Genomic DNA, 13679 nt, shown 5'->3' on the forward strand with positions numbered 1-13679 from the left:
CTGTGAACTTGTGTTCTTTGCTATATTGCCAGTGGACAGTCCTGATTTTGTCCTCAGCTCGTTTTTTGACTTTCTTCTCTTTCTTAACGATTTTGTCTCTTACACCAATCTCCTGGTTCTGACCCGGCTACCAGACCATTCTCTTGTCTATGGTTTGTTCCTCCGGACAGCAGCTCTTCAGTGGATGCAATACAGTGACCCTATTGTAAAACCAAATCCCTGTAAAAGGCATTAAAGAGTGAAAGCCGGGGTTCCTCTGTAATCTGCCAGATGGAGTGGCTTGCGCCAAGTCTGTCCAAGCTAGCCTTTTTGAGTCTGCAGCCACTGACAGATGTAATAAGAACTTTACTGGGATAAAAAGGAAAGGATGAGTGGAAACCAAAATAATTTTACGTTTTTCATGTCCTGGTGGAGCTGGATCCCATGGTTAATGTTAAAGCCATATACTGTATAAAGGTAATGTTTAAAAATGCAGCATAACAGCTACAATAGTACAACTCTACAGAGTGACAATATGTAAATGGTCTCGGAGCTACGACTGAAAAATCAATATATCAGCATAGAATTTAACCTCCTCACTGTGGATAAACGGTCTAAAAAACAAAGACCACAGATATTCTCTCACCGTTCCTCATCGACAGTTCGAGCAGATTAGTCCTTTATTCCTCGATCCATATTTGGCAGATCTATAAAACCCCAAAAGGCTGTCTATGGCTTTTTCTTCATCAAAACTTTGCTCTATACCACTCTTCTTCACCTTCTCATTGCTGGAATCTAAACAGTGTGCCTACTGTTTTCCTTCCAAACCAGTAGAGTCTGCAGAGTTTGGAAGTGTTGCAACGAAAAGGAAGGTGAAGAACAGTGGGATTTATAAAAGTGCTTATGCTAAAGATGCAAGAGGCAGCCTTTTGACAACACGTGGCTTCTGTAGTCCAATTTGAGACAAGAAAGCAAAGTGTAGAGATGTTAAATGGGGAAGGTGGAATAGAGGACTAACAAACCGGAATATGAAATGTGGAGTGATCACTAATGAGAGAACATCGGTAGTAGGACCTCACATGATGAGGTCAATTCTCTAAGCTATAGGTCCATGTAAGCAGCACAGTCCAGAGGCGATGGTGCTGCGGAGCGGCGCTTTCCGGACATGTAGTTCAGCAAGGACCAGAGCAGCGGAGTATGCAGGATGGCAGACAGACAAACAGAACAGGAAGCAACAGATGAACCAGAGCCACACGTGCAGTTACACCTGGCAACAATAGATGTATAGGCAATCTGGTCACTTGCTTACAGAGATGCTGTTGCGGATAGGAACAGCTGAGATTTGTATGCAATCTGGTATCATCTAGCAAGGGTTAATTTAATCACAGGAATAGCAGAGATGTATATGCAGCTTGGTGTCTTCTAGCAGGAATGCAGTTAATCATAGGAATAAAGGAGATGCGTATGCATTCTGGTGTCTTCCAGAAGGGATGCAGTTAATCACAGGAATAACAGAGATGTATATGAACATCATGAGTATTAGCAGAGATGAGTTGGTTATCAGGTACCTTGTTGCAACAAAATTGTAGGTGTGAAGAGAGACAGATTTGTAACGTGTAGCTGGTAACCAGAATGGATTTATAGGGAAGTCACTTGCCACCTGGTGAAGCAGAGACTGGTTGAAGGTAAGGGCAACTCCTGCAATAGCACACGAATGTGCAAGGTGCTATAATTCCAAAATACCCAAGCAGCAAACAGCTGTCTGAGCCGGCCATAAAAGGCCATTGTTGAAGATGTCAGAGGTGTTTATCACAGGAAGGCGCCATGGGTTATAGATTAGCACAGAGAAAGTCGGCTCTAGGAGAAGGAAGCAATGCCCAGCACTGGAGCCAGGACGGGTGAATAACAAATGTTATTGTTCAGGACTGTTTGTCCACTGTGGGTAGGTTAAGATCTACAGTATGCTCAAAGTGAACTTTTATACTTTCATTTATGGCCCTAAGTCAGTTGACATATTGTGGACTTCAAAGCAATATATGGTTAGTAAATGTATGGAAATCTTTGTAGAAGAACATTCTTTGATAATTATATTTGTATTTCAGGAGCTTGGGCTCTACACAAGTGGATGCAATAGAAGCCGATTTATATCTCTCGGTACTGTCCTTATGGGACGTAGTCTGTCGTGAAAATGGTAAGTGACCACATTAGGAATTTGATATTTTTCTTATTTTTCTTGTATTCTCATTGTATTTTAAATGACTGTTATTATTTTTATCAGAAGAGAACCAGCGTTTATTGATCGGCCGCCCTGATGTGAGCAACCAGATCTTTGCCATGTTGACCTCACCAATCCCTGAGATACGCAAAAAGACTTTGACCCTTCTTAATGTGTATTCCACAACAGAAGAAGGAAGATCTTTGCTCTTGAAACACCTGACGCCGTCTAGGTATGTTCACGTTTTTTATGATTTTGCTAAAATACAGTGACTAAAGAGGACAAGGAAAGGAGTAATTGCCAAGTGAAAATCTGAAGGATGACTAAGAAGAAAATGTGTTCCCAAGAAAATTGAATACGTGGTTGAAAAGAGCTAAAACCTATTCCTACTTTAGCTTTACAGGTCAATCAATGGTACTATTATAACCAATTCTGATCTTCAGAAGTATGTTGTAAAAAAAAGCATTAAAAAAATAATTATCTGTTGTTAATCACCTTCCCTGGATCCGGCACCAGGTGCATCGTCTTCTTCCTCCTACAAGTTCTCTCTGTTTTTTAGCACAATGTCTTGCTATGGTGACCTGATACGAACCTGTGACATAACACTCCCAGGGTTTATAAACAGGCATAGGTGGCAGGTTGCTGCCTGAGTATTTAGGTAGTTGTCGGCCTACAGACCTCTGTCTTGTACCAGCTGTGCATTAAAGAGAGATTGACATGGCATGTAAGGGGTTAAACTGTTAAAGGCAGACTGTGGATGTATAGCACATAGGACATCTTCCAGGTTTGGTGCTGGGCTCAGGACACTAGCACCCAATGTGTGATGTATATGTAGATCACAAGGTAAGAAGGGATTAAGCCATTCTGAGCTGAAATCTATTTGCATGCAGAGTCCTTAAAGACCTCATTAAGTATCAAGGGATATAGATGTAAAAAAGTGTATCAGACCTTCAAAAACACCAAAAATCTTGTAGACCTGATCCAAAGTCCATCGAAATCCAACAAAAAAATTGTCCCAAATGTTGATATCCTTTTTAATATGAAAAAATACATGTTCTGATTTCTGCACTGTAAGACCAGAAGACTAGACTTGTATCATATTCATGGTGGTTATTCACAGAGGTATAGACCCCCAGTATAATGATGACCTCAACCTGCGCCTGTAAATAGCCCGGTGCCCACACTATGTCTCCAAGATGCATCCTGCCGAGATATGCTGTAATTGACTCTTCATAGGGCTGCGATTTATATATTTTATAACAAAGGGAATAAGAATAAGATCAAACCACAATGACTTTTTATTCATGATTCCAACAGAGGCAGTTATAAAATTGATAAAGAAAAGCTCCTGCTGGGTGTGAACAAGGAACAGCATGTATGGTTATTGTCAAATGCTATAAAACTGACACAAAAGAAAATATAAAATGCTGAGAATCACATCAGACTCGTGCTTCCTGCAGAAGGAAACAGTCCTCACGTTTATGATCACTTACCTGTGTATAGAATTGCTGGAAGGCATCACGGCTGTATTAACACTTTCAACAACAAATATTGTACCCATAATCTTTGTACCCATAGCCGTGCACCAAATTCCTTTTTTTTTGGAACATGAAGCGGCTGTTAGTTCAGATGAATGATAATCCACATCTCATTCAAACCACATTTGTGGTGTCATTTCTCATTATTACACATAAATTAAGTTATGGCCATCTATGGTTTGATTTCTTTGCCTTTGTGGATTGGATGGGTTGTTACTAGTGATGAGCGATCATGCTCGGTGCTCACCCAAGCATCTCACTGCTCGAGATGTTTAGCGCTTGCCGAGTATTTCCGGGTTGCTCGGGCGGAAATTCGGGTCCCCTCCCTGCATGTTTGGCGCTCTTTAGAGAGCCAATGAACATGCAGGGATTGCCTGCCATGCACTGGAATGCTGTAGCCATGTTGGTTGTGGGCATTACAGTGATTGGCTGGCCGCACAGCGTCATCAGGTCTATATCAGACCTGGCGCCGCCATGCTCGTCACAGTCACTTCGGAATCAAACAGTGTAGGGAGAGCTGCTGCTGAGCTAGGGAGAGATTTTATTGTGTATTAGGTAGTGTAGGGAGAAAAACCGTACATTACACATATCCATCTTAACAAACAGTCCTTCTGATGACTAACTAATCCATCTGCAGAGATATCAGGCAGGCAGTGTATATAGCAGACTGCAGTGCATATAGCACAAGAGGCTCCATTCCAATTCTGCCTTCTGCTGCTGTTAGATATTTCTATACAAAGGCCCAGTGCTAGAAATCCAGCTATTCAAAACTCTGTTTTCTCCGTCACACGGATCACATATACGTTGTCAGAAAATACTGCCATTTCTGGCCTCCATTAAAAATTTCCTTTACTGTGTCAGTGAAGCAATTCACCGCAGTTTGCTATTCAAACTACTTACCTACAGGCCAGGTATTTAAAACTCTGTTTTCTCTGTCACACGGATCACATATACGTTGTCAGAAAATACTGCCATTTCTGGCCTCCTTTAAAAATTTCCTTTAGTGTGTCAGTGAAGCAATTCACCGCAGTTTGCTATTCAAACTACTTACCTACAGGCCAGGTATTTAAAACTCTGTTTTCACCATCACACGGATCACATATAAGTTCGCTCCAAACTCAGTCATTTGTAGTGAGCGTGGAAGATACTGTCCTCCATTTAAAATGGTCAAGGCATGTGGCAAGGGACGGGGAAATGGACGTGATGGTAATGGTGCATGCAGAGGCTGAGGACAGGGCTGTGGGCAAGCCGTAATTGTGCCACAACAAACACCCACATCTTCTCGCCTGACCTTCCTGTCCCAATTTCTAGGGGACCGCAGCACACCACTATTGAACCCAGAGCAGTGTCAAAAGGTTGTTGGTTGGATAGCGGATAATGCTTCCAGTCACTTAGTCACCACCAACCTGTCTTCCACCGGTCAAGTCTCAGTAGCCGTGAGTCTGGACCGCATATTCCTCACCCTGATCCTCCTTCCTCCCACCATGCCGAGTGCCCAGAGACAACTGAGCCCACACTTGGACACTCTGAAGAGCTGTTCACTTTTCCATTTATAGATTCGGGCCTCTCGCCCGGTACACTTGAAGTGGGGCAAGAGGAGATCGCGTGTAGCAATGCCAAAATATTTGAGCAGCCAGTCACACGAAGGCGACGGTGGGAAAGTGTCACAAGAGGTGGATGATGATGAGACACAATTGCCAGAAAGTCAGGGGACCAGGGTGCAGAAGTGGAAGACGAGGTGGTGGATGATATAGTAACTGACCCAACCTGGCAGGAGAACATGCAGAGCAAGGACAGCAGCACACAGGGGGAGGGAGGCAGAGCACCCCAACAGGCAGGAAGAAGCAGTGTGGTGGCCTCAGACAGAAGGCAGGCAACCGTTCCCCGTAACACCAACACGTAGGAAGTTGCCAGTACAACTGTTAGGTCTTCCCGAGTCTGGTTGTTTTTTAAAGACTCTGCCGACAACACCAAAAAGTCCATTTGCACCACTTGCCATGCCAGCATCAGCAGGGGTGGCAAAACGACAAGCCTGACCACCACCAGCATGATCTGGCACATGGCAGCAAAGCACCCGACTTTGTGGGCCGAACCCCAGGGTCCAGGAACAGTGTCTGCGAGTGGCACCATTGCTACTTCCGCTGTTGTGCATGCAAGCCAATCTCCTGTCCATGGTGCATGCGAAGACGCCTCCTGCCCTGTACCTGTCGTTGCACACTCTCAAGTAGCAGCATCAGGAAGCACATCCATGTCCTTGTCCTAGCGCAGCGTTCAGTTGTCCATACCCCAGTCCTTGGAACGCAAGGGCAAATATGCAGCCAACGCCCCACAGGCCACACTACTAAATTCTCACATTTCACGACTGCTTGCGCTAGAAATGTTGCCTTTTAGGCTCGTGGAGATGGAAGCATTCCACAACCTGATGGCGGCGGCCGTCCCTCGGTACTCGGTCCCCAGCCGCCACTATTTATCCCGGTGTGTCATCCCCGCATTACACAAGCATGTGTCCCAAAACATTAGCCGTGCTCTCAACAACGCAGTTACCGGTTAAGTCCACCTAACCACGGACACGTGCACAAGTGCTTGTGGGCAGGGACGGTACATCTCGCTGACGGCACACTGGGTTAACATAGTGGAAGCCGGGACCCAGTCGGACCTTGGGACAGAACACGTCCTACAGACGCCAAGGATTGCGGGCCCTAGGTCAATCAGGGTTGCCCCCACGGTCTACAGCTCCTGCACCTCATCCTCCTCAGCCTCCTCTTCAGCCTCCATCTCCGAAATGACCACATCAGTCACAAGCTGGAAGCACTGCAGCACTGCCTCGGCCAAGCGGCAAAAGGCTGTGCTGAAGCTAATATGCTTAGGTGAAAAACCGCACTATGCTGAAGAGTTGTGGACAGCTCTGAAAGAGCAGGCAGATCTGTGGCTCACACCACTGAACCTACAGCTAGGCATGGTCATGTGTGACAATGGCCGGAACCTGGTGGCGGCTCTAAGGCGAGGCGAGCTCACACATGTACTATGCCTGGCCCATGTGCTTAACCTCGTGGTTCAGCGGTTTCTCAAATCCTACCCGGAGCTGCCGGATCGGCTTGTTAAAGTACGCTGCCTGTGTGCCCATTTTAGAAAGTCAGCTACAGCTTCCGCCGCCCTTGCAGTGTTTCAGCAGCGTTTTCAGCTTCCGGCTCACAGACTGGTGTGTGATGTCCCCACGTGTTGGAACTCTACACTGCAGATGTTGGGAAGGATTTGTGAGCAGAAGAAGGCAGTTGTTGAGTACCAGCATCAACAAGGCCGTCGGTATTCAGTTCAGACTCCACACATAAGACCTCAGGAGTGGACATGGATGTCGGACATATGTGCCATCCTCCAAAACTTTGAGGACTCCAGCAAGATGGTGATCGGCGATGACGCTATAATTAGCGTCACCATCCCGCTTCTCTGTCTTCTGAAATGCTCTCTGCTAACAATCAAAGAGGATGCATTGCAGGCGGAGCACGATGAGATGGAGCAAGAAACCATACAGGGTGATTACACACAGCCAAGCCTCATCTCTTCCCAAAGTGGATTGGGTGACAATGAGGAAGAGGAGGAGGAGGAGGAAGGACAGGAGCTAGTTTCATGCACAATAGACGGTACTACCTGCACAGCTGTCATACTGTCTGTTCAGCGTGGATGGCCAGAGGACAGAGAGGAGGAGGAGCGCATGGTCAGTCATCCTCTTGGTGAGGACACGGAAGTCTTGCTTGTTAGTAGTCTGGCACGCATGGCTGAGTTTATGTTACGCTGCCTTTCCCATGACCCTCGCATTCTCAAAATTTTGGGTGACAGTCATTACTGTTTGTTGACACTTCTAGACCCACGCTACAAGGAGAACTTTATATCTCTTATTCCTGAGGCAGACAGGTCTACAAAAATGGGGCAGTACCATAAGGCCCTTGTTGCGGAACTATTAAAAAAATTCCCATCTGAAAACGCTGGCGGCATAGGGCACATTTCGTTGGACAACCAAGGAGTACAGGCGAGAAAGACACAACTTCAATCCAACAGAGGCAGGGGAACACTGTCAAAGTTCTGGGAGAGTTTTCTCAGAACCTCCCATCGCACAGGCCCTGAGGCGCGGGGTACTCTCACAAGGAATGCAAAGTTTGGGAAGATGCTGAGGGAGTACCTTGCCGACCGTACCAACGTCCTCCATGATTCTGCTGTGCCTTATAATTATTGGGTATCCAAGCTGGATAAGTGGAATGAACTGGCTCTCTATGCCATGGAGGTCCTGGCCTGCCCTGCCGCCAGCGTTTTATCAGAGCGGTTTTTTAGTGCCCCTGGTGGAATTATAACTGATGAGCGCTTCCGCCTGTCAACTGAAAATGCTGACAGGCTGACTCTTATAAAAATGAACAAGGGCTGGATTGGGCCAGACTTCTCAACACCACCGAATCATAGCAGCTTAACATAAATTCCAATCCAGTGTCTTTTCTTGGGAGGTGTATTCTCATGCACCTTTTCACACCCACACATGGGTATAGGCTTCCTGATTTTGGCTATTTGCTCTTGTCCTCCTCCTTCTCCTCATCCTCCACCACCATATCACCAGGGTGACTGTGGTCCGTGATGCAAGACCCACATAATTTTTTTAAAGGGTGTTTATGATGCCCGTAAATTTTTTTTTTTTATACAGTATGTTCATGTATACCGCCCAGGGGTAAATGTTTGTCAGCCCATACACTTAGTGCATGGGCATTACAAGTATAGGAGGCCCGCTCCTTTCTAATGGGAACATTTTTTTATGAGGCCCTCCTCCACGTCTCTTCCAAGCGTCATTAAAGTGCCTCCAAATTTTTGGCAGTCCTTGCATTCACTGCATAGGCCAACACTACACTATGGGAGACTCTCTCCTTTCTAATGGGAATTTGTCGTTACTGTGGCCCTGCTCTATATGTCTTTAATTTCTTAGTGGAGTTTTTCCTAAAATGGTCAGCCTTTGGACTCACTGCATACCCTATAACTGAATAGCAGACCCTCTCCTTTCTAATGGGAACATGTCGTACCTTGTTACTGTTGCCCTGCTCTGTGTGTCTTTAAATTCTTAGTGAGGTTTTTCCTAAAATTGGTCAGCCGTTTGACTCACTGCATACCCTATAACTGTATAGCCGACCCTCTCCTTTTTAAATGGAATTTGTCGTTACTGTGGCCCTGCTGTATGTGTCTTTAAATTCTTAGTGCATGGGCATTACCACTATAGGAGACCCGCTCCTTTATAATGGGAACATTTTTTTTACTGAGACCCTCCTCTATGTCTCTTCAAAGGGGTATTGGGTTGCGTCCAAATTTTTGGCAGCACTTGCAGTCACTGGATACGCAATAACAGTATAGGAGACCCACTTGTTAATAATAAGAACAACAAAGCATAGCTCTCTAATTATAGCGAGGGCTGACTGCTCGCCTACTTTTATGCACACGCCCGGGCTGACTGGCGTGTGCGTGAATTAGTGATTCCACTGTGCCATGAACCGGAGAGTGCATGGAGGGGCGTAACTAAGTATCAACCTGATCCGACCAAGGTCGCACGACGGCTAGCGACGCCATGCACCGGGGAGGAACCGAGCAGAGGGACCAGGTGCTACTCCAGGCAGACCCCGGACACGGCTGTTGACCCACACCGGGGAATACAGGAACAGGCAGGTTAGGCTGGCATGCAGACATGTGGGTATTGGCAGGCACAGCTGGCATGCAGACAGGTGGGCACTGGCAGGCACGGCTGGAGTGCAGACAGTAGGATACTGGCAGGCATGGCTGGTATGCAGACAGGAGGGTACTGACGGGGAGGTACTAGCAGGTTGGAGCACAGGCTGGATAGGGTCCAGTACAGACTGGAATTCAGGAACAGAACCACAGATGCGGTAGACAAGCAGAGCAGAGAGGAACCGCCAGAGCGGTGGGCATGGCGGAGCAGAGAGGTACCGCCGGAGCGGTGAGCAAGGCAGAGCAGGCAGGAACTGCCGGAGCGGTGAGCAAGGCAGAGCAGGCAGGAAACGCTGGAGCGGTGAGCAAAGCAGAGCAGGCAGGAACCGCCGGAGCGGTGAGCAAGGCAGAGCAGGGGGGAACCGCCGGAGCGGTGAGCAAGGCAGAGCAGGCGGGAACCGCCGGAGCAGTGAGCAAGGCAGAGCAGGCGGGAACCACCGGAGTGGTGAGCAAGACAGAGCAGGCAGGAACCGCCGGAGCGGTGAGCAAGGCAGAACAGGCAGGAACCGCCGGAGCGGTGAGCAAGGCAGAGCAGGCAGGAACCGCCGGAGCGGTGAGCATGGCAGAGCAGAGAGAAACCGCCGGAGCGGTGAGCAAGGCAGAGTAGGCAGAAACCGCTGGAGCGGTGAACAAGGTAGAGCAGGCAGGAACCTTCGGAGCGGTGAGTAAGGCAGAGCAGAGACAAACCGCCGGAGCGGTGAGCAAAGGCAGAGCAGAGGCAAACCGCCGGAGTGGTGAGCAAAGGCAGAGCAGAGGGGACAGGGCTCTGTTCACACGGAACACACTGGAAGGGAAACGCAGAACCAGATACACACAAGATACTTGCAATGAAGTAGCGAGTGGACTCTAAACTCACAAACGGAAGTAGAGCGACAACGAGTAGGAGTTAGGTTCAGACTCTGCAGAAAAAGGGAAGATACGGACATAGAGAAAAACAGGTAACAGGCTAGGAGAGTGTTCAGACAGGAACTGAGTGTTCAGACAGGAACTGACACTGCAGCGAGATACAGGAGCGAGTCTGGGTATGCGGCCCCCAGAATGGCGGACAAACAGGCTAGAAGACAGAGATAACAGGTCTGGGTATGCGGCCCCCAGAAGGTGGGACGAACAGGCTTGGAGCGTGTTCAGACAGGACTGGTAATACAGCCTCCAGGAAGGCGGACAGGCAGGAAAAACAGAACAGGACCTGGCACATCAGAGACAAGAAGCCCTCTGAGGATAAGCGTTGCTCAGGCACCAGCTTCAAGGTGGAGCTGGTTTAAATATCCAGTGACAGACAGCAATAGGCTGAGGACGCATTAGGGGTGTGCCCACAGCAGCTACAAAAAACAGGAAGTAACCGGGTCGCCGCCCTAAGCAGTCAGAACAGAGACAAACAGACAACATGAATAGAAGCCAGGCTAGCAGACTGGACTGAAGATCAAGTTTGCAATCTTGCATAGTGAGAGATGGTGCACCATGCAAGCCCACCACCAGGTATGTTACACCTTTTAACAATAGAAAGGGCCTTCTGATGGCCCTATAAAAATAGGCTTTATGACTTTCAGAGTCCCTCCATCATAAATAAAACAGGATGTGTCTGATGATGTGTCACACACCACATTGCCAGATAAGGTTGTAAATAGTGTTGAGCGAGCACTAAAATGCTCGGGTGCTCGAAGCTCGGGCCGAGCTCGCCGTGATACTCGGGTGCTCGACCCGAGCAACGAGCCCAATGTTAGTCTATTGGAGACTCGAGCATTTTTGCGGTGGCACCCCCGGCAGTCTTTTAAAAGCCTAACAAGTGCCCAAAACGATAGTGACAGTGCTCAATTGACATGGGGACAGCATGGGGATCGCCCCAGGAAGCATTTCTTACCCCCAGGTCACTGCTGTCAACAACGTGGTCAGAGGTATTAAGCCACTTTTACAGGCTCACAATAAAACGTTCAAAAACGAAAGTGAAACTTTTTTCCTGTGAAATATGTTAAGGAACATCCTTTCCAGGGTAAAGACTTGTGTATAAGTTAAAATAAATGACCAAAAACAAAAATACTCCTCCGCACCTTCGGCTATGTTCACAAGTAGCATTTTTTATGCGTTTTTGCACTTTTGTATTGCTTTCAACTATGACAAATGCATTCACCGTGAAATGTCATTTTAACATTTTACAACCTTATCTGGCCATGTGCTGTGTGACACATGCATAAAGTGCTGAAAAGACAAGGGAACAGCATGGGGAAGACCCCTGGAAGCATCTCTGACTCCCAGGTCACTGTCTAAAAGTGTGCCCATCATAAGTGATCCTTGGCGCATCAGAAGATGCAGACTTGCAACTATCCCCATGCAAGTTCTAGTCCCAGGGCAGTGTTCAATTGTACCTCCCCCATTCCTTGCAATACAAGCTCAAGTATACAGCCTGCCACCCACCCCCCCAGGCTGCAATACCATACTGCTTGCTTGCTTCAACTTGAAATTGGGCCTTTTAGGCATGTGGAGGCGGAATCTGGCCACCACGTCATGGCTGTGTTGGCGGCCTGGAATCCATACTCAGTCCCCAGCCGCCCGGCGGCAGGGTGTCCATACTCGGTCCCCAGCCGCCCCGCGGCCGGGTGTCCACACACGGTCCCCAGCCGCCTGGGGGCAGCCGGGTGTCCATAAACGGTCCCCAGCCGCCCCTATTTCTCCTTGGAACATCCCCCCACACACTTTTCTTAGCCCGGCCTGCTTTAGGCAGCATTGGACGAGCCCACCAGAGAACCAGACTCCTCCGGTGGGCCCTGACTTCTCCATCGGTGGAGTTGAGAGTGCCAAGATGAGGAGCATGATGATGATGACAGAAGTTAGCATCTGCTATGTTTTCTTTTAATGCAAGTGTAAGTGTGCAGCCTGCCACCCACCCACCCCCAGACTGCAATTCCATACTGCTAGCTTGCACTTGAAATGGGGCCTTTTAGTTTGGAAAGGGCCGAAGCAAGCCACTACCTCAAGGCTGCTTCGGCAGCATGGTATCCATACTCAGTCCCCAGCCGCCCATATTTGTCCTGGTGTGCCTTATACATAAGATTAAGCGCGGATACCAAAACATTACCTGTGCCCTCCCCAGTGCATTTAGTGGGAAGGAGAGCCTATTCCGCTGTAGTGTGTGCATGCCAAACCCCTGTTCATGGTACATGCGAAGATGCCTCCCACCTTGCACCTGTCGTTGCAGACTTGCAACTATCCCCATTCAAGTCCTTGTCCCAGGGCAGTGTTCAATTGTACCTCTCCCATTCCTTGCAATGCAAGCGCAAGTATGCAGCCTGCCACCCACCCACCCCCAGGCTGCAATACCATACTGCTTGCTTGTTTGCACTTTAAATTGGGCCTTTTAGGCATGTGGAGGCGGAATCTGGCCACCACGCCATGGCTATGTTGGAGGCCTGATATCCATACTCAGTCCTCAGCCGCCTGGTGGCCGGGTGTCCCCGCTTGCTCCCCAGCCTCCAGGGGGTGGCCGGGTGTCCATACTCGGTCCCCAGCCACCCCTATTTGTCCCGGTAACCTTTCCCACACTTTTCTTAGCCTGGCCTGCTTTAGGGCAGCATTGGCCGAGCCCACCGGACTATCAGACTCCTCCGGTGGGCCCTGGCTTCTCCATCAGGGGAGTTGAGAGTGCCAAGGTGAGGAGCATGATGAGGATGATAGAAGTTAGCATCTGCTTTGTTTTGTTGTAATGCAAGCGCATGTATGTAGTAGCGGCTAGGCCTGAGGTGGTCAGCGTTTTGGCGCATATCCTACCTCCTCCGAGGATTGCTGGATGTTTTCCTGCTACTATCCAAGTTCTATAACTCCCGTTAAAACAAAGCTTCAGGTGATAAATGATGGATGAGGTAGTGGCAAAGGAGAAAGAGCAGGAGGAACAGGGACTATTCACATCAATATCAGGCCAGTCAACCAGATATGTCTTGTAGGATATGTTTCTGTAACAAAAGGAGCGGTTCGGCTACACAGTTATAGGGCATACAGTGAGTGCAATACCTACCAAAAATTTCGAGCCATTCCAATGCCCCTTGGAAATGACATGGAGGTCAGAGGGCGTTAACTAAACCTTTTTTTCCATTTATAGCAACTGTGTCTCCCGTGCACTGTTGGCCTAAGCAGTGAATGGAAGGCTTTCCAAAAATTATGAGGAACTGCAATGCCCCTTACAAGAGCCATGTGTGGCACCCCAGGGGTCT

The 13679-nt window shown here is 48.2% G+C and overlaps 1 protein-coding gene across 3 annotated transcripts in view; it reads left to right on the forward strand.

Moving 5' to 3' along the window:
- Window positions 1-13679, forward strand: part of TTC12 (tetratricopeptide repeat domain 12) — a 195327-nt gene that overhangs the window by 103621 nt on the left and 78027 nt on the right. For all 3 annotated transcript variants that reach the window (XM_073656991.1, XM_073656990.1, XM_073656992.1), the window contains 2 exons: window positions 2082-2170; window positions 2258-2426. In XM_073656991.1, coding sequence (XP_073513092.1) covers window positions 2082-2170; window positions 2258-2426 — 258 coding nt within the window. The remainder of the gene's footprint in view (window positions 1-2081; window positions 2171-2257; window positions 2427-13679) is intronic.

Source organism: Phyllobates terribilis, unplaced genomic scaffold, assembly GCF_046119375.1.
Source record: "Phyllobates terribilis strain yellow unplaced genomic scaffold, ASM4611937v1 Scaffold_12__6_contigs__length_324123572, whole genome shotgun sequence".
Lineage (NCBI taxonomy): Eukaryota > Metazoa > Chordata > Amphibia > Anura > Dendrobatidae > Phyllobates > Phyllobates terribilis.